Source organism: Pan troglodytes, chromosome 4 (genome assembly GCF_028858775.2).
Source record: "Pan troglodytes isolate AG18354 chromosome 4, NHGRI_mPanTro3-v2.0_pri, whole genome shotgun sequence".
Taxonomy (NCBI): Eukaryota; Metazoa; Chordata; class Mammalia; order Primates; family Hominidae; genus Pan; species Pan troglodytes.
The window spans coordinates 129,809,232-129,834,859 of NC_072402.2; the positions used below are offsets into that span (position 1 = coordinate 129,809,232).

At 52.3% G+C, this 25,628-nt stretch overlaps 1 protein-coding gene across 1 annotated transcript; it reads left to right on the forward strand.

Moving 5' to 3' along the window:
• Positions 1 to 15,382: 15,382 nt before the first annotated feature.
• IL3 (interleukin 3) lies at positions 15,383 to 17,665 on the forward strand. The gene is made up of 5 exons (NM_001135634.1): positions 15,383 to 15,722; positions 15,821 to 15,862; positions 17,164 to 17,253; positions 17,378 to 17,419; positions 17,521 to 17,665. Exons 1-5 carry the CDS (start codon positions 15,561 to 15,563, stop codon positions 17,641 to 17,643), a joined length of 459 nt encoding a protein of 152 aa, NP_001129106.1. The 5' UTR covers positions 15,383 to 15,560; the 3' UTR covers positions 17,644 to 17,665.
• The last annotated feature ends 7,963 nt before the right edge of the window (positions 17,666 to 25,628 follow it).

A 25,628-nucleotide genomic window follows, 5' to 3' on the forward strand; every position in this document is an offset into this window, starting at 1 on the left:
ATAGTGAAGGGGAATGGATCAGGGACCTACTTAAAGAAGTTGTCTGGCTACATTTTGGTAGAGCAACTGTGCTGTGCTGAGGACATTTGTGCATATCAGATTGGTATAAATGAAAACATTTTGGGCTGGGCATGGTGGCTCATGCCTGTAATCCCAGCACTTTGGGAGGCCAAGGTGGGCAGATCGCTTGAGGTCAGGAGTTTGAGACCAGCCTGGCCAACATGGTGAAACCCCATCTCTATCAAAAAATACGAAAATTAGCCAGGCGTGGTGGCACACGCCTATAGTCCCAGCTACTTGGGAGGCTGAGGCAGGAGAATCGCTTGAGCCAGGAGGCAGAGGTTGCAGTGAGCTGAGATCCTGCCACTGCACTCCAGCGTGGGCAACAGAGTGAGACCTTTTCTCAAAAAAAAAAAAAAAAAAAAATTGGCAATTTCAGACAATTTAATGTATTGGCAAGGATGTGGAGCAAAAGGAATTCTCAAATACTGCTAATGGAAGTATAAATTGTATGTTTGTGAAATTGTTTAACATTATCTAGGAAAGTGAATATATCTCGTGATTAATTCAGCAATTTCAGTCCTATGTGTATGTGTGCATGTGCACACATACACATGCATAATCACAAATTTAGTGGCTAAATAATGCACATTTATTATCTTACAGTTCTAGAGCTAAGAAATCCTAAAATCAATGTATTGGTAGGGCTGCATTCCTTTTGGAAGAATCTGTTTCTTTGACTTTTCCAGCTTCTAGAGGCCTCCTGAATTTCCTGCTTCATGGCCCCTCCCTCCATCTTTAAGCCCAGCAGTGTAGTGTTTAAAAATTTCTCTCTCTCCTTTGCTTCCATTGTCATGTCTCCTTCTCTAGATCTGACCCTCCTAATTCCCTCTTACAAGGATTCTTGTGATTCCATTGGGCCTACCTGGATAATTCAGAATAATCTTCCCATCTCAAAACCCTTAACTTAATCACATCTGCAAAAGCTCCTTTTGCATGTAAAATAACATATCACAGGTTCCAGGGATTAGGACATGAACATTTTGGGGGGTGGGGAGTGTGATGTATTATTCTGTTTAATAAGTACATGTTAATGTATTCATATATACGTGCACCAAGATAATGTTCACAGCAGATTTGTTTGCATTATGTACCGAAAACAACCCCAATCTATTTATTTAAAGTTTAAAAACAGGCAAAACAAAACTGTATTGTTTAGGAATGTGTAAGTAAGTGACAAAGCTACAGAGAAAACCAAGGAAGAAAAAAATTGCCAGAGATCCAGGTTAAAAAAAAAAAAAAAAGAAAAAGAAAAGAAAACCAAGGAAGCAATCATCATAAAAGACAGGTGAGTGGGTTACCTCTAAGGGCGAGCAGTCACGATTAGAGGACAAATATGGGGAGAGTTTTGGAGCGTTGGCGATTTTTTTTTGACTTAAGCATGGTTAAATGGGTGATTGCTTATAATTACTTGTTAAATTAGGTTAATTAGGTTTTATTTAAATGTTTTATGCTCTTTTCTGCATGCATTTGTGCTCTATTTTTTTTAATTAAAAAATAAAATAAAGTAAAACTATGTTTCTTGCACTTAAAATACTGGAAAACCAAAGAGAATCTGAAAAACTTTTAGAATGAAGAGAGTTTGGCAAGATGGCAAGAACCCTTGCTTTTTCCACTGGGCCTTTCTTCCTCCCACCCTGAGGGTGCTCCATGGAAAATGCAAATCTACTTAACTGACTTTCGCAAATGTCAAATGTATAGAGTATGAATTTCAAGGGGAGCCTGGGGCTGTGCCATATCCTGCTGTGAGCTACAGTTTTCCAGCCTCTAGAGCCATCTTAACATGGTGCCTGCCTGGTGTCTACTACCCCAGTATGTGCTCCAACCCCTGCCCAGGCCTCCTAGTGCTAGAGAGGATATAGACATGGCCTCTCCATGGAAACCTCCAGGGCTGGTATGACACCTTAACAAACAAAAAGGGAGGATTGCCGGTACAGTGGGGACCCGCAGGAGGATAGGTGTTGCCTTCTAGGTGGTAGGGAGGCTGAGAGGGCCATCCAGAGTAGGGACCACGAACTGGGGTCTCAACATGAAGAGTCGTTCATCAGATCTCAAGGGGGCAAGGCCCCCAGGCTAAGGAGGACTAGGGGTCAGGGTGGGGAGGATGCTGGGATTGGCTGGGTGCTGTATCTATGGGAAACCTTGGAAAGAGTCTCAGGGTCTATTGAGAAAACATCCAGACTAGACTTTTTTCATGTGATAAAATATACATAACATAACCATTTTTAAGTGTACAATTCAGTGGCATGAAGTACATTCACATTGTTGTGCAACCATCACCACCATCTACCTCCAGAATGGTTTCATCTTCCCAAACTGAAACTCTGTACCCATTAAATATTAACTCTTCATCCCCCAGCCCCCAGCCCCTGGTAACAACTACTCTACTTTCTAGCTCTGTGAATTTAAATACTTTAGGTATTTCATATAAGTGGAAGCAGGATGAGAGCGGTGGCTCACACCTGTAATCCCAGCACTTCGGGAGGCTGAGGCAGGCAGATCACTTGAAGTCAAGAGTTTGAGACCAGCCTGGCCAACATGCTGAAACTCTGTCTCTACTAAAAATACAAAAATTAGCCGGGCATGGTGACTTATGCCTGTAGTCCCATCTACTCAGGAGGAGGCTGCAGCATGAGAATTGCTTGAGACTGAAAGGTGGAAGTTGCAGTAAGCTAAGATCACGCCACCGCACTCTAGCCTGGGCAACAGAGTGAGAACTCTGTCTCAAATAACTAACTAACTAAATAAATAAATAGACGCATATAATATTTGTCATTTTGTATTGACCGATTTCATTTAGCACAATGTCTTCAAAGTTCATCCATATTGTCACATGTCAGAATTTCCTTTCGTTTTAAGGTTGAGTAATATTCCACTTATATACACACCACATTTTGTTTATCCATTTATCTACTGATGGACATTTGGATTGTTTCTACCTTTTGGCTATTGTGAATAATGCTGCAGCTACAGACTGAATATCTATGCCTCAATATTCTTATGTTGAAACCTAAGCCCTAATGTGTTGGTATTTGTAGGTGAGGACTTTAGGAGGTGATCAGGTCACGAGAGCAGAGCCCTCATGAATAAGCTTAGGCCTTTATAATAGACACCTCAGAAAACTCCATTACCCCTTCTTCGATGTGAGGTTATAGCAAGAAGATGGCTGTCTATGAACCAGAAAGTGGGTCCTCACCGGACACCAAATCTTCTGGTTCCTTGATCTTGAGCTTCCATCCTCCAGAACTGTGAGAAATAAATTTCTGTTCTTGAATAGCCACTCAGTATGGTATTTTATTATAGCAGCCCTAACAGGATAAGACAGCCACTATAAACATTGGTGTGTGAATACAGCCTAGATGTTTCAAAGTGAAAAACTAAGGCAATTTCAGTTAAGAAAACAACCGTTGGAGAGGCCAGTACAGTTACAATTACCAAGACCAGAGAGAGACCCAGGAACTCCAAATCCATCTCCTACCTGCTGTCAGTGACCTCTTGGCCCTGTTGGCACAGGCATCTCTGCAGAAATGAAGTGTGGTCATTCCAGGCCATGGGCTTTTCAATAGCAGCTAAAACCTCATCCCAGCCTCATGGAATACTATACATGTTCAGCAGAGTGACAAGAATATGACTCAGTGGATAAATCAGAAAGTTTTCAGAGTTGAAAAAGTCCATCGCAAACCTGCGAGATCCAGTATGCAAGAAAATACTTGGAAAACGTTAGTGCTCAATAGTAAAGTAAATGTTTCAAACTAAACTCCTACAAATGAAGCCAAATGTAAGGTTCTATGTATAGACGAGAGACTCACCAATCAGGGACAGCATAGAGATCCTCACTACAGTGAGGTTTGCCTGGACCCATCCTGGTTTTTTAAAGCTAAAAGTCCTTTGTACTGGGAGCCCCCTCAGGCCAGGGCAAATCTCTTGTGCTCTTGGGCTTCACAGGGCCTTCAGCAAAGATGTCTCTGCCCTACTTGCCTCTGGGTGCCTGCAGGGGAAATACACACAGTGAGCAGGGAGTTTATAATCCCCATAATTGCAGCCACGTGTAGGAAAATAGCCTGTTGCATGGCAAGAGTGATGCCATCTTGAAGCAAAACCACCATTGTGATTGACGTTTGACTCCTGCATACCAAGGTGTTCGACAGCAAGGTGAAGAAACAATGCGTGTAGTATAGATAAACCATTGTAAAGATGCTTATCTAACTCCCCCAGAGGTTAGGAGTTTCACAAGAGTGTCTAAGATATGAACAGTTGCACATGCATTTATCCTAAAGCTTGCCGTATTAAGAGTACTTTCTGGAGGACAAGTGTGGGGATCCACTGTCTTGGCTGCCAGAGACATCACTTCCGTTCCTAAGTCCCTATTAAATGCTTCTTTCTGAGAAACTGGACTTGTCAGACTTTTACTTCAGCCTCTTATTACTTCAGCCTCTCAGCTCCCTTGGCCTTCAGGGGTGGGTGTGCGTTAGACCTGCTCACCGCAGAAGCTATGTAAATTAAAGGATGGCAACAGCAACGAGCCAAGCAAAGCCGATCTCCGCTAGCATGCATGAGGTGCCTTTGCATGGGTGAGAATTCGCCCTCTAAGTGGGCGAATTACAGAAAGACACTTTTCCTCCTGGATGATACACTCTTGCGCTCAGCCCATGTCGAGGTCTGGCTTATGACGCTCTTACCGCTAAAGCTCAAAGCCCTTTTGGAAAACTCAATGTGCTTGATTATCTGGGAAGAGCACTCTGGAGAGCTCTGAGTAAGAGGCAAGTGAGCTTGTCCTGGAGCTCATGTGAAACACAGAGCCCTGCAGCCCCCACTCCCTGCATCAGGAGTAAGGTTTATAAGGGCCCCGAGGTATTCTCATGGGCCTGCTCCTTTACCCCAGAAGTGGACACTGTCAGAAGGTGCAAAGTCTGTAGAATGCAGAGCTTACATGAAGAGGTGCAGTGAAACCCGTCCTGTGTGGTCCAGGCCTGTGTCATGGAACACTGTCCTCCAGACTTCTGGGTCACTCTCCCCTTAATGCCCAATTACATACAACCCGAGCCCCAGCCTGCTGGGACCACACAGCACTCCCGTGATCCGGGGCCCTGTGGCTTCCTCTTTCTCTGACCACTACTCAGGGCTCTTGGCACTTATGTTCCAGGCTGCTTGTCACACTTCCCTTGCTGCTGTAACTCGGAGCTACCCACTGTATGGACTGGAAACCAAGCAGTAGGGGGTGGGCATCACCCCTGCGCCCACAATTCCTGAGCCAGGTCTCCAGGCCTGAGATAGGGGGCCCTACCTGGGGATTTGAGAAAGTGGATCCAGGCTCTGCAAAGGAGAAGACCTCTGGCATCTTCTTGAGCTGAGTCCTGATGAAAGAGCAGGCCTGGGAGGAGGGCTTTCTCTGAGAAAAGAGGGTGATGGTCCAGGGGCTGAAGGATTTTAGCTCCCCAAAGAAGTGCCCTGGAGGAAGATGTGTGTGCGTCAGAGCAGTGAACATTTGTCCAAACTCTCCTCTCTCAGTCTCAGGGACTTCCACTTTAGCAGGAATGGAAGGTTATCCACACCCGACAGGTCTCCTTGGGGAAAGGTTAGTCAGGCATCTGAATGGGGAGGCAGGTGCATGGGAATAGCTGGCTTTGAGTGAAGGGCATGGGGGAGCTGCGGCAGGGCCGTGGGCAGCTGGTTTAGGTGCTCTACACCTGCACGTGGCTGTGGCATGCCTGGAACCTGGGGGGCACACACAGAACACTTTATTTTTTCCAATCACCAGCCACAACTGTGTCCCTTCCTGCCACTCACTCCTGACCCCGGTCAACTTCTAGGGCAGATTCCCAATTCTGGAGTCACTTGCAGCATTAAAAAAAAAAAAATCCAGCACAGCTTAGAGCCTCAATCTCTTTTCCAATGTGACGCCCGTCTCTTCCCCTCCCCCGGGCTGACCAGCACTGGCCACAGACAGCTGAAATGGGGGTGCAGGGGAGGGCATGGTCTGGCCTTTCTGTTCTCCCCTCCCTCTTTAGGACCTGTTCTTCCATGGTGTACTGGGGCAGGGAAGAAGAGGGTGGAAAGAGACCTGTCTCTTACATGACAGACACTATCGTCCTCCTCTGATCTGTTGCTGCTGTTTGGACTGGCTGTGTCTGGCTGTGAGGCTGTCTGACAGATGGGTCCCCATGGGGCATGTGTATGCATCCTACAGGACTTTCCATAAGAACAAGCAGAGACCTCCCTCCTCACAGTTCCCCACCAAGGGAAAACCCATGATGTGGCCTCTTCTGAGCCCCCCTGCTCTGGACCCTGTGGTTGTCCTGCAACCTCTGCCTGATGGGTCGGTCCCCTTGCCTGGAAGGCAACCCTCTTAATCAGAGGTTTAAGCCCTCTAACTTTTTGGCGTCCACTTAGGGGACGGGAAACCCTATGTCCTTTCTCCTCCACACGGTGGGAGGGTAGAAGGCTCTAGGGTCCTCTGTCTGAACAGTTTCTTCCTGGCTCAGAGGCACGTGGTTGGGTGCCGCTTGTCTTTTCCAGGGCAGTTGGTAAAATCCTACCTAGCATCCTGTTAAACTGTTACCCAACACTGAGGGGGCAGTTTAGAACAGGCAGATGGCTCTAGTGGACAGTTAACTAGTAAGGAGGCAACACCGCAGTTGCCTGGTGTCTGTAGTTGGCGTCCTTTAGATGGAGACTGATGGCAGGGTTTTAGAGTATAGAAACTGGGGCAAGGAGCAGTGGCTCACGCCTATAATCCCAGCGCTTTGGGAGGTCGAGGCGGGTGGATCACTTGAGGTCAGGAGTTTGAGACCAGCCTGGCCAACATGGTGAAACCCCATCTCTACTAAAAATACAAAAATTAGCCGGCTGTGGTGGCACACACCTGTAGTCCCAGCTACTCGGGAGGCTGAGGCACAAAAATCGCTTGAACCCAGGAGGCAGAGGTTGCAGTGAGCCGAGATTGTGCAACTGGACTCCAGCCTGGGCAACAAGAGTGAGACTCCATCTCAAAAGAAAAAAAAAAGAAAAGAAAAAAGAAAGTGGGGGCATGTTTCATCTCACATGGTACGGGTCGCATGCTTCTTATCCAGTAGACCCACGGGGATAGTTCCAAGGAGGTGGAGGAGGGCAGGAGGGGAAAGAGAGAATCAAAGTCTTAAATAGGGGTGAGGGAGTTTGGGCAGGGCAGGGATCCCAAAATAAAAAAGACCCATTGTTCCCTGGACTGGAAGGAGCCCTAGGAATCCTCAGTGGGGATTTCCACAGGAAGAAAACTGGCTTGTTCGTCTCCTGGGTCCTGGTCCCAGGGAACCAACCGTAAATCAGTGGAGGGCCAACAGCAGAGGTGACGTGAGCAGAGAGGTGTCCAGAAAGGCTGCTCTGACAACTGGGAGACATGCAGTGGCAGAACCCAGGCCTGAGAGCTGTGGTGAGAACCAAGGCGGCCAGGCCTGGACCAGGATGGGGGAGTCCATGGGAGCGATGAGAAGCAGACGGCGCAGAGAGGCCTTCAGAGGCTTGTGTGGGCAGTGGGGAGAGGAGCGAGTAGGTGGAGCGGGAGTGATGGGGGTGACTGAGCCAGGGAGAACGAGCAGGGTCTGAGTGGGCCCACTCAGGGCATAAGCTAGGGAAATACCAGGAAAATCCCCAAAGACAGAGTCCTGAGAGGAATCCAAGCTGTGGCATGAAAGAAATTAACTGTGGAGTGTGGAAATTGCAACCCAGACCCAAGTCAAATGGAGAAGCCTTCTAGAAATGCAGCACTGCTGACAAAGGGACCCTCTACAAAGTGCTCACTTTCCCAGAGGAGAAGGAACTTACTGAAATCTGAGAGAGAAATGTAGATGCTCTCGTACCCGCTCTGAGCTCTGCTCAGAGGCTCCTAAGAGGGCTCCCTTATTAAAATAAATAATTTCACAACAAAGTGAATAACCGTTAAGTAATCTGCAACATAAATACACATGATTGTCAGTATCCCCAAGATGAAAACTGAGCGGCTCATTCCAGAGCTAAACTTTCAACTGCCAACGTCTGTAACAAGGAGTGGAGTATTCCTGGGACATCGAGAAGGAATATTGGTGACCCAGGACCTGAGCCCAGCTCTCAGGCCTGGGAGTTCAAGAGCCTGAACAAAGGCATGAGAGATTTGGTTGGTAGCAAGAGCCCAACATCACCCAGGGTTCTCGGGAAGCTATTCAACAAGTTATTAAAATTGCTTTCTTCGATGTGCAGCCGCTGTTTTTCCCTTGAAGAAACCAGAACATTGGGTCAGGTGTAGAGAAGGTGGAAGGGTCGTGGCAGGTACCTTGCTCAGCCTGGGGCAGTGGGCATCCCAGCCCAGGTGGCAGCTTCCCTGGGGTGTGCGTGTGGAGATGGGCAAGGTTTGCAGGAGTTCCTGTGGGCCAGAGACAAAAGAGGCCAGTCAGCTTCTGGAAGCCAAATAGACTAGGGGGGCCTTTTGAAAAGACTGAGAAGGTCCTGGGTGGTAGCCCTGGCCCAGCCCTGGAGGGGCTGCTGGCAGTGGAGAGGGGAAGAACCTGGGGGGCGGAGGTGGAGTGGAAATGCTGTTCCTGTTTGGGAAAGGGCAGGACAAGGGCAGGCACTCTAACCCGGAACGGACTCTTCTGGGAACACAGAGACTCCAGTGACAGAGGGACGCTCCCCAGCCTCACACACCTCAATCATCTTTGGATTGTTACACATGGATAAAGAAGATGAGGTTTAAAGAGCTTTGAGGTGTTCAGTAAGGCAGCCAGGTTAGGCTTCAGAAAGGTGGTGTTCTACAGGGGCCAAGTGTGTGTGGTACGGCCAGGAAGGGCTGTCCTTGTGGCCTTGTTTGCCATTCCCCTGCCTCCTTTCTGGGGTGGCCTTCACTAGTTCCCCCATCACCTCCCCCAGCTCTGTCCTGCCCAGGCCCCAGGAGGAACCCCGCTGCTTTAGGAGCACAGCAGCCAAGCGGGTCACAGCACAGTCTGACACAGGCCGGCAGGGCAGGGACCATCATGCCTCCTGGCTCCAGATGCACTGGGCAAGGGCCTGGGGTATACGGGCACTTTCTGAACCAGCTTCCAGGATGCAAAAAGAAGGAAGCCAGCTGTGCCAATGTGAATATTACAACTCCCACACTTGGCAAAGAACATCTACCATGCACATCCTCCATGAGGCAAAGAATAGGCTGGTGGATGCATCTGCAGTGAAGATGCCAGATAAAGGCTGACTCCAGTGTGACCCTGCAGGTGCGCCTCACCCAAATGTGCCCAAGCCCAGAGCAGTGACCAGCAATACAATGGCAGTGACGACTGGTAGGGAGGGCAGTGGGACTTCGGGGCTGTGTGCCCACCTCAGGATCCATTGCTCCTGGATCTCACCTTTCTGCAGGGGAAGAGCAAGAACCCATGAGTGCCTGGCCTGGGGCCGAGCGGAGCTGTTCCTACCCTGTGCCCATCTGGCACCAGCTACTCATAGAGGGCATGCTCAGGTGCCACTGGATTTCAAGGATGATGTTCAAGAAGTTGTCTTTAGTCTGGATTCTAATGGCCATTGTGGGTAGGGGCTTTTGGAGGCTGAGAGGAAGAAGGATGAGGAGGAGGGGGAGGCAAAACGGTCTCCACATATCTGTACTGCTTGGAGGTACCACGGTCTTCCCTAACCTGTGTGGATCTGAAGTGGCCTGGCCCACATCCTCTGTAAAGGCCCAGCACGGGGGAGGGCGGTGCAGGAGATTCAGGGGGTGTGGGGGTTGGGGGGGATGATGAGGTGTGGGGAGAAGCCCCAGTGGACTGATACTCTTTTCTGATATGGAACCTCCACGACAAACACATCAACTTATTCATCATTTTCTGTAAAGAAAAGATCAGTAAGGCTGGAAACAATGTAAAAGGTTTCTCCTCACCTCACCAAGGAAGATAAGACAGAGCAGGCACGGCTGAGAGGCAGCCTGGCTCTGAGCTCACCTGGGTCTGTCTGTGCCCCTGCCTAGCTAGCATCTGGTCCTGCCCTTCCCTGGACAGCTCTGACCTGCAGCTGCCCACCCAGGCCGGCCCTTCCCCTCTCTCCCTGGGAGGCAGACAAGACTTCGCATGGCAACATCATCTACACAACTAACGCTCCATGTGAAGTCTCCCCCACTTAAGAGAGCATTTCCTGAGGGCCTGGACTGCCAGGTTCTTAGCATTTATGCCCCAACCTTGTCACCTCACAGTTTGGGGGCAGCTTCTTTGAGAACGGGGAGCTCTTGGTTTTGTCTGCGATAGATATGATAAATGCAATAGGAATGCATCTTCCAAAGCTTTGTATTTCAGGTGGGTAACAAGAGAGTGACAGACACTGAAAGCCCATAACTTATTAATAACAATAGGAACGATATGGCCACCCCAGGTATCCAGATATTGGAGCCCTGGATTGAGGCCAACAGATGGAGCACCTGCAGCCCCAAACCCAGCACTCCCTAGGGAACACTTCTTCTGTGGCATGCCTGGCTCCAGATCATCCTTTAGGTCATAGCTGTCCTTTCCTCCTGTCTTCTCTGATGGTGCAGGCTGGATGAGGCTGCCTCATTTCTGGGCTTCCACCTCCCACAGGCATATCATTCTAAATGGGGATTCTCCAACTGTCTTCTCTATTAGACTGGGCCTGGGATGGAGGGTCTGCTCTGCACCGACTGGGCCCCAAGGAAGCCATGACCCTGCAGCAGGGGATAGAAAGGCGAGGGTGCACAGGTGGAGGCTGTGTAGGTCTTGGGGATGGAGTGCAGAGCCAGGTTGGGACAGGAGGCCAGGGCTCTCCAGCTGGGCCCACTCGGTGGCTTTTTCCTGAGCTCTCTGCTCAGGTGAGCAGGGGACATCTGATTGCACTGCTTGGCTGGCCAAGAACCCTGAGCTGCCTTCTGTGGTGACAAAACCAGGCGATGTCATCAGGGCCACCAGCGGAAATACAACCGAGGTCATGGGCAGATTAAATCTGACACTTGTGATGCCATGGAAAGGGTGGCGGAGGAGCTCGTCACAGTGACTGAGGCCCAGGTTCTTGCCTGTGGCGGGTACCCCAGAAAATTCCACTAGGCCTGTGGGGGTGAGTGATGGGAAGAAGGAGGCATGTACCTCTAGTTGGACTGGACCCTGAGGGCCAGGACTTCCAACACTGTGGCCCACTCCATAGGGATGGGGTCAGGCCCACAGGGATCCATTAGACAGGGGTCCAGAGACCCCTCCTGAAACCTCCAGGGCTTTGGCAGACCCTGGGCTGCAGTCTTGGGCTGGCTCTCCTGTCCGGGCCCTGGCACACCCTCCCTCATGCCTGCCCCAGGGGTGGGCACGTGTGCTCATTTCCCTTCTTGATAGCAATCAGCCCAGCCCACAAAGGAGGTTTCCCCTAAGCCGGGCTGGGTTGACACAAAGGCCTGGGGTGGAATCACCATCTTACAGGGGACCAGGTCTCTCCTCAAGGGCTGGCAGGACTGTCGCCTCTGGAGGAGGGAAGTGGTGCCCATGATTTTGCATGAAGCTCCTATAGAGTCAAGGCGAACCTTGAAGGAGACCCCCAGGATGACCCAGGCTATGCCTCGGTCCAAGGGCTCACGGAAGCGCTGTGGTGGCCAACTACCCAGATATCCTTGGCAGCCCCTTCGGAATGAGGTTTGCTTTTAGGAACATGTCCCTCCATTCCTCCCTGGTTCATCGAACAGCAGCAGGTATTGGGCTGCAGTCACTGGGCCTCTCCGGGGTCCGGGGCTGCACCACCTCCTGCCTCCTTTGCTCTGCCCGGCTGGCCTCCCTGCCCATCCCAGCCTCCTCCCATGGCCCCACACCCTGCCTCTGGGGCCTTCCATTCCATATTCTTGCCTGCCAAGGCCCTGGGTCCTCCCAACCTCCTCGCCCTCTGACCCCAGGCTGCCAGCCCCTCAAGGTCACCTCCAGGTAGTCACAGCTCAAGCCACCAAACCTCACCACCCTTATTGCTTCTAGCCCCACCTCAGGGGCTGACTTGACCTCTATTTCACAGAGAACACAGAAGCCATTGTCCCCTCCCACCACAAACCTGTGGACCAACCAGGCCCACCCCACTGCACCTACCCCACCCAGATGGACTGGGCCACCCAGGCAGCCCTTCCCTGAGCTCTCTGCGAGGAGCCCGTGACAGCTGATGTTGGGGCTCTGCCTGTGCTGGCCAGCCAGCCATCTCACCCACTCCCGGCTCACCTCCTTAAGAGAGGAAGGAGCTCAAACTGCTGTGTGGAAGGTGCGTCTCTGACCCTGTGACTCCTCTGGCTGCCCCATCCCCCTCTTTCCTTCAAAATAAAACTTCAAAGAATCTTCTACCCTCCGTCTCACCGTCACTCGCTTCTCAGCCCACTGCCAGAGGCTTTGCCCCACCATACACTGAAACTACTCCGCCAGAGGCCTCAGGGATCTCCCCGTCAGTAATCAGAGTGGTTACATCTCATCCTCACCCTGCTGTCCCCTCCTGCCACATGGCATCATCCTTTAAGGCCGTCATTGTCCGATGCTGCCCAGGGGGTGCTCAGCCTCTGGGTTGGACTGTTCTGCTTATCTCAGTCCCAGTGATGTCACTTCCTAGCTACATCAGCTCAGCTTCTCTGAGACTCAGTTTCTTCATCTGGAAAATGGGGCTAATAACAGCACCTGCCTCACAGTTCATCATGAGGATTAACAAGTTCAGCCATGAAAAGAACTTAGTTCTCCACGCTTCACAAGTGCCACTCAATAGAAGTCAGCTGTGAGAGCGCTTCCCTTCACCCAGTCCTCTCCACCCCATAAGAACCTACCTAGTCCAGCTTCCCACCACCTGTCTTCCAGAGGACTCCCAATATCTCCTCACTGGCCACCCTGCTGCCTTGAACTTTCTCATCCATTCCCCCACAGCAGGTGCACCTGAGCTTCACCACGCCTCCCCTGGTTGAAAACCCCGCAAGTCCTCCAATGCTCCTAGCATGAAGCCTCAACCTCTTTTGCCTTTAATAAACTATGTGTATATATAAAATTTTTTTGGAGAGATGGTCTCACTCCAACTCCCAGGCTGGAGTGCAGTGGCACAATCACAACTCACTGCAGCCTCGACCTCCCAGGCTCAGGTGGTCCTCCCACATCAGCCTCCTAAGTAGCTGGGACCACAGGTGTGCACCACCACGCCTGGCTAATTTTTTGTATTTTTTGTAGAGATGAGGTTTCGCCAAATTGCTCGGGCTGGTATATATTCATTTTTAAAATGAGAAAAACACTACAAATGTCAAGATTTACAATACTACTATTCAGGATTTTGTGTGCATGTGTGGTTACAACACAAAGTCTCGACTTTTAAAGAAACAAAAAAAAAATACAGGAATGTTTTGTCTCCACAGCTTTAAATTCATTGAACTTTAAAATTCCCTAGAAAAGCCCACTTACATTAAAAAAAATACAGCTTTTCTCTGTAAGGAATCACATTATTTGTGTACAAGTCCCCAAAACATTTACATAGACAGTAACACCAAGGTACAGTTGAGTATGCAAGGAACAAACTCTGGGTCCGTGGGGCAATAGGGGACCCTACCAGAGCTAAGATTGCTGAGGTAGTTAGATCAGAGCCCCTCAAATGCACTGAATCACCGAGGATCTTATCAAAGTGCAATTTTTGATTCAGAAAGTCTGGGCTGGGGCCTGAGGGTTGGCACCGCCAACAAGCTCCCAGGCAGTGCTGACCTGCAGGTCTGGGACCACAGGAAGGGTAGCAAGACTTGAAATCTGTCTCCTCACAAGACTGAGCTGCTAGTGGAGGTTACCATGTCTGTTTTATTCACAGCAAGTGCTCTGTAGACGTCTGTTGAATGAATTGTGCCTACGGAGTATGCAAGCTGGTGCTAAGGCTCCCCTCTGTTGTGTTGAGTTGTGCCTGTCAGACTCCACTCCGGGGTCCAGAACCTAGGGCTCCTCCTGGTCCAGGGCCCAGCCTGGGGCTGAGCCAGGAGCGCATATCAGCTACAGAAATTATCCTCACAGCATGGCCTTGAGTCACAGCCTCTTCACCTGCCTCCCCACAGCCACATCCTGGTCCTTGTCTTCACCTGATCTGCTTATGCTCAGAAGCCCAAAGCACCCAAATTCCGCTGCCTCAGCATAACCTCCTATCCCGCATCCCCCACACTGATCACAACACACCGCACCATGACCCAGACCCTGGCCTTTCCTTACTGCTCTTCTCTCCCTCCCACCCAGGGCCAGTCATCTTGAAGAAGTCTTCCACATGCCCCTGTCACACTCATCCCTTTACCAAAAGCCCCTACCCCATGGGGTGGGTCAGGCAGGCCCCAAGACAGGCCCGTATCAGGAGGACGCCTCTTCTCTCAGGGGCTGCCCTCTGGGATAACCACCCCCGCCCTTCTGGGTTTCCTGCTTCCTATCTGGCTGCAGTTTCTCAGGTCCCTTGTGGATTTCCCCATCGTCTGTCCCCACTCACATCCCCTCTCTGCAAACCTTGCCTACTGGGCCTGCACCTGGCAAATCCATGCTCAGCACAGACGGGGATCAAGACCTCTCAATACAACTGTCTCCTGCCAATCCCTGCCCCAGCAGCCTGAGGCCCAGTCTGAAACCAGGGAGTTGCTCTCCTTTCTCCTCTCCTCCCTTGACCTCACCCCTCAGACTATGCCAATTCTACCTCCTAAACCTCCCAGGCCAGCCCCTCCCCCAGCTCCAAGTGACAGTGTCCTCAAGAGCTCCTGTCCTCAGGTACCTGAGCTCAGCTCTCGGTGCTACCAGAGGGACTGCCAGGGGCTGCAGCCAGGCCTCCTGCAGAGGCTGAGTCCCACACGCAGGGAACAGCCATGCCACTGCTAGCAGACCAGTAAGAGAATGGCCACCTGGGGCCTGAGCGCCCTCGGCCATCCACCAGAAACAAAGTGTCAAGGAGAAGCTGCCCGAAGCCCATGGGACAAACCACTGGGGACTGGAACAGCAGTAATTCTGTATTGGGAAACGGCACCAAGAGATGTGCTTCTCAGAGCCTGAGGCTGAACGTGGATGTTTAGCAGCGTGACCGGCTACCAGACAAACTCTCATCTGTTCCAGTGGCCTCCTGGCCACCCACCAGGACCAAGCAGGGCGGGCAGCAGAGGGCCAGGGTAGTCCAGGTGATGGCAGATGAGATCCCACTGGGCAGGAAGCCTCAGTGAGCTGAGTCAGGCTTCCCCTTCCTGCCACAGGGGTCCTCTCACCTGCTGCCATGCTTCCCATCTCTCATCCTCCTTGACAAGATGAAGTGATACCCTTTAAGTAATCTTTTTTCTTGTTTCACTGATCTTGAGTACTAGAAAGTCATGGATGAATAATTACGTCTGTGGTTTTCTATGGAGGTTCCATGTCAGATAAAGATCCTTCCGAAGCCTGCCCCACACCACCACCTCCCCCCGCCTTGCCCGGGGTTGTGGGCACCGTGCTGCTGCACATATAAGGCGGGAGGCTGTTGCCAACTCTTCAGAGCCCCACGAAGGACCAGAACAAGACAGAGTGCCTCCTGCTGATCCAAACATGAGCCGCCTGCCCGTCCTGCTCCTGCTCCAACTCCTGGTCCGCCCCGGACTCCAAGCTCCCATGACCCAGACAACGTCCTTGAAGACAAGCTGGGTTAACTGCTCTAACATGATCGATGAAATTATAACACACTTAAAGCAGCCACCTTTGCCTTTGCTGGTGAGTAGCTTGGATAAGACTGGCCTGCAGCAGTGAGGGGTGGTGGCTGCCTAAGGCCAAAAGGCCTCATGGGCCTTTCTCTCCCTTCACCCCCACAGGACTTCAACAACCTCAATGGGGAAGACCAAGACATTCTGATGGTAAGAGCTCAGCCCGTGGATCCCGATCCACTTCCTGCCTGGGTGACTTCAGCCATGTCATTCCATCTTACCTAGCCTTGCTTTCTTCATCTGTAAAATAGGGTTAATAGCACCTATCTCAGTGGGATTGTTATGACAATCAAATGGCACAATGTGCATGTTCTGGCCCAGCATCTGGCACTTAAGAGTTCAATACATGGCCACAGCCATGGCTATAATAATGAAAATGACTTTTAAATTAGAAAATGAAAAGGCAGTTCTAGGTGAGGAATACCAAGGGCCTTAAGGTCAGTGTTTGGTAGGGCAGACTCTGGACTGACAGACAGAAATTTCCCCCTCAGATGTGCCAGCTTCTTTTTCCCTTAAAAAATTGAGTTTGTGTTTTCCACCCTCATTGGCTGTGGCATTATCATTTACAGTTATTTTTCATGGTTCCAGTTGGTTGCAGTGGTTCTGTCTCACCTTTGCATGACATTTCTTGGGTCAAACAAGAAGTGGAAGCCTTTGCTGAGTTCCTGGGCCATCTGTGTTTGGGGCACTCACAGCTCACATGCTGCACCCATTTCCATGCTGGGGTCTCTGTGATTTTCTTCTTGATTTCTAGGAGACTTTAATTCAGTCAGGGCATGAACACTGTTATCAGCCTCTGAGCTACAAATGCTTCCCTTGGAAAACCCCGTCTTTTGTAGAGCTTCTTTTTGGAGATATTTTTTCCCCCAAGTGCAGAAAGATCCACCTAGGTACCCCCTCCCCACCCATTTTTTTTTTTTTTTTTTGAGACAGAGTCTCACTCTGTTGCCCAGGCTGGAGTGCAGTGGCACGATCTCAGCTCACTGTTACCTCTGCCTCCTGAGTTCAAGCAATTCTCCTGTCTCAGCCTCCCAAGTAACTAGGATTACAGGCATGCACCACCACTCCCATTTTTGTATTTTTAGTAGAGACGGGGTTTCACCATATTGGTCAGGCTGGTCTTGAACTCGACCTCAGGTTATCTGCCTGCCTCGGCCTCCCAAAGTGCTGGGATTACAGGCTTGAGCCACTGCGCCCAGCCCACCTAGGCCCTTTATGTAGCTCAAATGGAGCCAGAGACTGGGGGCTTGAGGAAACCAGGTCCTGCCTGCCACTCACTTCTAGGCCTGTGCCCTTGGGCAGGGACCCACCTGAGGCAAGAACGGGACTAGGAGGGAACCCGAGGATGTCCCCAACAGTGGGCTTGGGAAACTGTGGGGGTGACTTCCACCTGCTTGTGGGAGGGATACTCTGTAACCTTTCCCCCTTAAGTGTATTCTCTGCCCCGTTAGGAAAATAACCTTCGAAGGCCAAACCTGGAGGCATTCAACAGGGCTGTCAAGAGTTTACAGAACGCATCAGCAATTGAGAGCATTCTTAAAGTATGTGAAGCTGTTGAGGGTTTGGGATCCCTGTGTTGGCCCTGCCCTGCCTCTGGGGAGGACAGCAGGGCCCACTCCCTTTCCAAGGGAATCTCTGACCATCTGCTTTGGTCTCTTTCCACAGAATCTCCTGCCATGTCTGCCCCTGGCCACGGCCGCACCCACGGTAAGCTGTCCCCCAAGATGCCCGTCATGGCTTGCTCCTCAGCTGGTCATCACCATTACAGCCTGGACTCACCTAATGCCACCTTCTTGGTTTCTTTATAGCGACATCCAATCCGTATCAAGGATGGTGACTGGAATGAATTCCGGAGGAAACTGACGTTCTATCTGAAAACCCTTGAGAATGCGCAGGCTCAACAGACGACTTTGAGCCTCGCGATCTTTTGAGTCCAACGTCCAGCTCGTTCTCTGGGCCTTCTCACCACAGAGCCTCAGGACATCAAAAACAGCAGAACTTCTGAAACCTCTGGGTCATCTCTCACACAGTCCAGGACCAGAAGCATTTCACCTTTTCCTGCGGCATCAGATGAATTGTTAATTATCTAATTTCTGAAATGTGCAGCTCCCATTTGGCCTTGTGCGGTTGTGTTCTCATTTTTATCCCATTGAGACTATTTATTTATGTATTTATTTATTTATTTATTGCCTCCTGGAGTGTGAAGTGTATTTATTTTAGCAGAGGAGCCATGTCCTGCTGCTTCTGCAAAAAACTCAGAGTGGGGTGGGGAGCATGTTCATTTGTACCTTGAGTTTTAAACTGGTTCCTAGGGATGTGTGAGAATAAACTAGACTCTGAACAACTGCTTTGTTACCAGTGTCTCAATTTGACTTGGGACTTAGTGACCATTTTAAGGGAGACTGGTGTGCCACAAATCCTGGGTGGCTTGATCCTGCCACGTGGATGCTGTCTGGGTGAGCTTGTTCTCACACTGCCCTCCTGCCATCCCATTTCCAGAAAGGTGATGATAACCCTAGCAATCTTGAATATCCACAGAACTGCTACGAGGTACCAGGAGCCGTTCTGAGCATTTTACCTGTGCTATCTAACTTATTCCTCACCCCAACCAAGAGTATGTTTTCTCCGTTTCATGGGAAACTGAAGTTCGGCCTGGTTGAGCAACTGCCTAAGCTGATAGTGGCCCAGCTGGGGCTTGAATTCAGGTCCCTGGGGTCTGGAGCACGCCAATCCTGTGGCATGTCTCCCCCTAGTGGTCCTTCCAGAAACTGCAGCCGTCGCCCCTGCTCCTCCCAGGGCCAACATCAGGGATCAACATCCCCTGACCCCCTCAAGGCAGCAGGTTCTGCTGACACAAGCCACCCAATTCTTCATTCCATTCCTTTAAAACCCTCCAAGCCTGGAGTCTCCACCCCTGCCTAAGCCCCCAGCCTCTCCTGCCTGATGATTTAGCAGCCACCCTGTAGGCCTCCCGGCCAGCCCTGGAACCCACACCCTGACGATCTGTGCTCTACTGGGGAGCCAGATGGAGTTTTAGAAAATGCAAATCTGACCATGTGGATCTATACTGAATCCCCCAGTCCTCGGGGTCTTCTGGACCTTGTCCATATCCTTAGGACAACGTATAAGGCTCGCCTCCATCTGTTGCTTCTGTTTCCCCCATGGCTACCACCCTAATCAATGCTCCAGCCAACAGGAGTGCTGGGACTTCCTAGACAGGCTTCCATGAAGCCTCTCTTCATGCCCCGGAGCTTCTATCCACATTGTCACCTCAGTCTGGCATGTCCTTACTTGGCTTGATGAGTTCCTATTCCATGGACCAACTCAAACTCTGCCCACCTCTGGACTGTCCACACCATCCCAGGATAGGGCCCTCCTCCGAAATAGGTGGGTACACAGGGACCCACTGGAGGGACAGCCACTGTGGCACGGAGGTGGTGCAGACCAGCCTGGAGGCAGAAGGCGGGAGGCTGGGACATCCCGTGTGGCTTCAGTCTACCACCTGGCCCTTTAGCCCTGAGTGCCCCCCTCTAACTCCCCTGCACACCACCCTGTGGCCCTACTCAGTCTGCCAGTGGAAGGAGGGGCAGAGGGGCCTTCCTCTGTCACCACGTAAGCAGCAATAGCATCCTCTCTGATTCCTCTTAAGTCCCAGAAAAGCGTCAGAGGCTGACACCAGGTGCAGGGGTCCTGTCCCCCTTTTTCCTCTTTTCCACCTTGATCCATCCCTCCCTTGAGGTTATGAATAAGGAACAGCCCGGCTGCTTGAATGGCACTGGAGATGATGGAAGATTTATCTGCTACAGGCTCAGAACTCTTTTTCCCTAAATTCTTCCCCCTAAAAAATCGTTATGTTCCCACAGAAGAACTCTCTTCTCCCCCTCCCCCCACCTCTCCCCAGCCTGGCTCACTGAGGGCATTGCGCGGGGGCCAGGGGATGTCTGTTGTTGGACTTAGCCTGGGAGGAGATACAGAGGATGCTGCTGCAGTTTCTGGATTGACCACTAGGGGGAGGTGTGTGCCACTGGTCTCAGGGCACTTCAGGGGTCCTGGAGGAGCCAGGCCTGAGAGGGTAGGGTGAGAGGTCTGACTCTGAACTGGGTTTCCCAAGTCTCCTGCACACCCAGCCCCCCCAGCCCTCACTTTCCCTCCCTCTCGCACGTGACAGCTAGTCCTGTTTTCATCCTGGGCTGAGGCAGCATTTGTGCCCCAGCCCCATGTTCCCAGATGAGTCGCTGCTTGCCACCTCCTCTTCACACCCTGGAGAGTGGGTCAGCAGCCGTCTCCTCTGCTGGTCCTGTGTTAGTGACTGATGCCTGCAAGAGGCAGGGTTAGTGGTTGGATCAGACACAGACCTGGTGCACGAGGCCAGTCGTCGGGACCTGTCGCTGGCGGAGGGTGGCAGGTGGAGGTGACATGCTGGAGAGGGCAGTGGGCGGACCTTTTCAGATACGCTGTGGGCTCCTCGCTGACCTTCTGGAATAGTATAGACTGCAGCTTAAAGCCAGACTGGGGCCAGAACCAAGTGGCAGTCAGTTCCTGGACAGGCTGGGGGAATTTCTACATGCTTTGACAGAAGGTTTATTTTCCCTCCAAATTTGTATGTTAAAATTGAATCCCCACTGTGATGGTATTAGGATGTGGAGCCTGTCCTTTGGGCCAGGTCTGTGTGTCCAGATGGCGCCAGGGGGCAGCATTGCCCCATTATAAATCCCAGAACCACCAGAGAAGGCCCAAGTTCCTGCCTTCCCACATCCCAGGTGTCTGCTCGGGGGAAGGTGGATTACAGCTCTCAGCCAGGAATTTTATTTTTCACTTAAAAACTATTGTTGGAGCGAGACTCCATCTCAAAAAAAAAAAAAAAAAAACACTATTGTTTTTCATTGGAGGAGAAGATGGGAAAGCATATATACTCTTTACTGAAAAACTTGGAAATGCAGAAAAATAGAACAAAGGGAAAATTGACAGAAAGGCAAGTGCCTAAGGAGGGCAGAACTCAGAAGGCACAACAAGCCTCACCCCTTGACAGGAATCCTCCCACTCCAGGAAGGGGCTCTGTTCCTCCTGCCCTGGACTCAAGCCCCCATTTGACTCAGTGGAGCAACTGCTCTGAGGACCCTCCACAGCTCCCCCAGGCTGGGGCGGGCATAGGTGAGACACTGGGCCAGGCCTTTCAGGCCTCCTGGCCTTGTGCTGTTGGCCCAGCACAGTGCGGTGGGGGTCATTACAGACAGCACAGGACTGATGGATGGGCGTGGACCTCATCGGAGGCACTGCCCATGGGTGGCACAGAAGGGGCCTGAGAGAGAAGTTCATCCAGCAGAGAAGGGTGGGAAAGGCACAGGGAAGGAAGGAGGCAGATGCCCTGGGGGAGGAGGGCATGGAGGTCGAGAAGACAAGGTAAGCGGAGGCACAGGAGAGACTAAGCAGGGGAGAGGCCAGAGTGTGGCTGGGTGCCAAGTGTCCAAGGTGAAGGCTATGCCTATGTCACTGCTTTTGCCCCTGGAGCCCAGCCAGCCTGGGCCCCAGGCACCTCTGGGTCTTAGCTAGTCTCTTCTCCCCATTCCTCCTTCTCTGATCCCAGGCCAGCCCAGCCCAGACTGGCCGCTGTGGAGACGGTAAGACTGGACGACCGTGGCCTGAGGAGGGGTGGGGGGAGGGAGGCGGAAGGACAGGACGGAGCCATGGCAGACACTGTGTGTTTAACACCAACAAGAAGGAGCAAGGGCAGAGGGAGAGAGGTGCTGGAGGAAATAGGGGCTGGTCCAGCACAGGGGAATCCCTGGGCCCAGGAAGATGGGGGACCCATGGTGGGAGAGAGGGAGAGGAGGCAGAGGTGGTGTGGACCAGGGGTGGGGGCTAGGGGCCCAACTTTCCCCCTTGAAAGCCTCAGGTCAAGCTCAATGAGGTGGATCAGCAAAGTTGCTGCTGCCCTCCTGGACTGAGAAGGGACTCGAAGAATCCCCACAATGACCCAGGCACCCAGGCTGTGATTATCCCCATTACACAGACAGAGACTGAGGCAGAAAAATGAAGGTTATTTGAGTCCAGAGCCTCCGAATCCTTAAGCAACAGTGGTTCACTAATGCCCACTGAGGCCCAGGAATTCTTTTAAGTCTGACCCTGGATGTGCCTGGGGTCTCCCCTTGACTGGATCCAAGCCTCCCGTGTTAACTTCTGCCCTACAACCTCCTGGTTCCAGGCCCACAGTGAGCAGCGCAGCCTTAGCGCCTCAGCTCCACGCTTCTCACCTGACCACTCTCATATTGCCCAGTAAATGCCTCTACACGCCCATCTGTCCTGTCCTCCTACCTGGCACCCCCTCCCCACAACCAACACACACATTGGGGGCTTAGATCCAGGGAGGTGGTCCTCTGTGCTCCTCTTTGTCTCTGTCCCCATGCCTTAAGGAACTTCTGAGACAGACCCTGGCTCCCAGCTGTCCCCTGCCATGGCTGGTTGTCAAGGCCTCCTCCAGCTCCCACTCAGGCTCCCCAAAGACCCCAAGCTCAACTCCACCTCCAGCCATGGCTCATGAGTGACCCCTTCCCTTTCCCTTCCATGAGCCCTCCCTGCCCTGTGGGGTCCATGGAATCCTTCTGGTGTGAGGCCTCCTTCCCTCCTGCTCAGACTCATGAACACTTGACCCAGGGTGCTCCCGGGACCTGCTTCGGCAGAGGCTTGCCTGGTGCCTGCACTTGGAGACTCAGCCCTTTCCTGGAGGGAAAGTGGGCTGTGCTGGAGATCAGCGGGCAGCAAGGACAGCAGGCTGTGGGGATGGCGTGTGTGCCCTCAGGGGCCAAGTCAGGGTGTCAGGGAGGGAGGACAGCTGCGGGGAGGCAACGGAGGGCAGCAGGCGCCGGAGCAAAGGCCGAGCAGCAGAGCAGGGGTCTCCTTCACTGCCTCCCTTCGTGAGCACCAGCTGCGCACCTGCTCTGTGTCCTGATCCCATGGGCTGGGCCGAGGCCCTCCTGAGCATAAGGAATAAAAACACTGGGCAGCCGCCACTACCATTCAGAGAGCCTTGAATCAGGGAGGATGCCCCCATGCAGTGGGTCTGTGATCAACATGACTCCCCTGCTCTCCCAGGCTGATGGCCAGACTCAAGAGCTGCCCCTGGCAGCCTTGGACCACCTCCTCCCCACCAGGACAAGTGGAAAGACTGAGGAGGATGGTTCCCTGTCCTGGTGTTCCAAGCTGGCTCTTTCTGGAAAATCTGTATGGTTCAGCCACTTTGCCATCAGTCAGGCTCGAGCACCAGGATGCAGGTGGCGTTTGCCTCCTGGGGCTGGGGTGGGGAGGCTTTAGGGCCCCGGGGAGGGGTCTACACAGGCCCACTTCCCATGAGGGAAACCTAAATTTACACTCACCTCCAGGGCATGAGAAGGCTGGGAGGCTGGTCCGGACCCTGGTAACCATTCCCCTCTCTTTGATGGACAGCGAGACTGAGGCTAGATGGAGACACCTAGCAAGCCAAAACAGAAAACCAAAACAGAAACACCTTCCTGTGCAGATATCCAGTGCATCTCCCAACAGCCTGCAAAAGTAGTGCTGCATGCCCTGTGGGGTGAGCCAGCCGGGGCTCAGAAGGGGCAGGCCACAGGCCAAGGACATGCAGCGAGCTGTGCCTGCCCAAACAGGGCCTCAGGGAAAGTCTGAGGGACCCGTGAGGGATCCAGAACAGTCTCGGAGGAGGCTCATTCCAGAACCACTCGTCCTGCTGAGAGCAGAAAGCCCACATCTGCCACCTCAATTCTGACCCATCAGTTCCAGGGGGATGCAGGTGCGCGAGCCGGGCAAGGGCCTGGGAATTCCACCCGGCATCTTGACCCAGACTCTAGCTCCAGACATAGAGGGCAGGAACGGATGCCTGCAGGACTTCAGAAATTATACAGGCTTCTGGTCTCATGATTTCTCCTGTTTTTGATTTTTAATGCACCTCCCGATGGCTCTTCCCAAGAGGGCACACATAGGCAGTGGCCCCTCTGGGTGCCTGATGATCCTCCCAGCCAGAGATGAGGCTCAGAGCAGAGACTCAGGAGCAGGGGATGCATTTCTGGCCCTAGAGGGAGTACACCGGGTGAGTAGTAGACACAGGTCAGGGAGGGCACTGTGGTGGGAAGGCCTGGCACACCCATGGGGCGTTTGTGTCCACAAGGACTCCTCTGCCTGAGTGATGTGCATGGTGGAGTTGCCAGATCCTGAGGGAAAAAAAGGAAGCCCCAAGAACAAAGAAGCAAACAAGGAGGTCTCATTGTCCTTGGCCATCCTCAAAAGTTGACACCCCGCCACTACTTTCTGCCTGGCTCACTCTCCACAGCCCCTCTGGTGTTGGGAGCCTCCTCTTTACCAGTGACTTCCAAATGCCCTGACTTCCAGACCCACATGGCCACAACTGACTGAGTCTTCCTGGAGGTCCCCTGGCCTCTCAAACTTGCCATTCCAGTGCAACATGGGCTGACCTCTCAAACCTCCCTGTGACCTTGTGTCTCCCCCATCACAGTAAATGGTCTCCATGTCTCTGCCTATGAGTGTGGGCCTTGTGCTCCCTGTCCCCCACCCCATGGGACCACCAGAAGTGAGCTCTCCGAGTGCAAGGGGCCTGTGAGGTGTGTACTCCGCAGCAAACCCTCCCGGAAGCTTGGCTGAATAGATGCAGAGACCACATGTGGTTGAGGGTTAACCACCCTCAGATCCTCCCAGGCCAGTCAAGACTCCCCAGTGCCAGGAACCTAGGAATACCAAGAGGCCAAACTGGAATTGGAGCTTGGCGAGGGCAGCTTCCCTTTTTGAGGTGTACATTTGGGGACCGAGACAGAGGGGATGCAGGTGGGGACAGAATGGGGCTGAAACCGCAGAAGCCAGAGATGTTGCTTCATATGTCTGGTGTGGCCTGGAGTGACAAGGGAAGGACAAACCACTCATGGTGCCATGCGGTACCAGGATCTCCTGTCGGTGATGCAGGACCCAGGAGCCCTGACTCAGGTGGAGGCCAGACTCCCTACCTCACCACGTGTGTCCAGAAAGTTGCCCGCTGCGGCTAGGGCTGGGCAATGGGCAACTGTCCCTGGAAACTCCAGCAGGCCTCGCTCCTCTGCCCAGTTTGGGCTTCAGAAATCTCCCCTAGCACCGGGCAGAGGAGAAATTGAAGGATTGTCTCTTCCCTGGGAGGATCTCCCACAAAGTTTCCTGGGGCAGGCAACAGTTTCCTCGGTGAGGCAGTGGCCATTAACCCATTGTACAGATGCAGGGGTTGAGGCTCAGGGAGGAGGGACTTTCCTATGCTTCAGGGATTGGTGGTGGCTGGGTAAGGGCAAGAGCCCAAGCCTGGGGCATAGAGATGCCTGGATGGCAGGATCTGCTGGGGAAACTCTGCCTTCAGCCCAGACTTCCCTGGGACAGTCACAGGCCACTCCAGCCTACCTGCCAACACCTGGCAGGCATCTCTCTTTACAGCTGCGTTGAGGGGACAAGCACGCTGGGTCCACCCCCTGCTGGTCCAGCCAGGTGATCAGCATTTCCCAACTTCCTGACCCCAAGACAATGGAAAATGCTAGGATAGCAGGAACAGATATGGGTTCAAATTCTGGTTCTGCGGTCACTGATTGTGTGGACTGGGCTGACCACTGGTCTCCCAGATCTCAGGTCCCCAGAGATAACAAGAACCCTCATCAAGGGTTGGACAGGTCAAAGAAGGATCAGATCAGCCCCAAAGCCTGTGCGGGGGTGCCATGGTACTGAAGGGACTTTGAGGCCCATTTCCTTCCCCTTGTGATAATGTCTCTCATGATAAGGATCCTGGAGTGACTCAAGCCCCTGTTTCCTACAGAGCCTGTGGGGTGGACACGCATAGGAAACTCCTTCCAGAGGGTTTTCTCCTGTCTCTGTAGGAAGGGGGGCCCCAGAGGGGTCATAC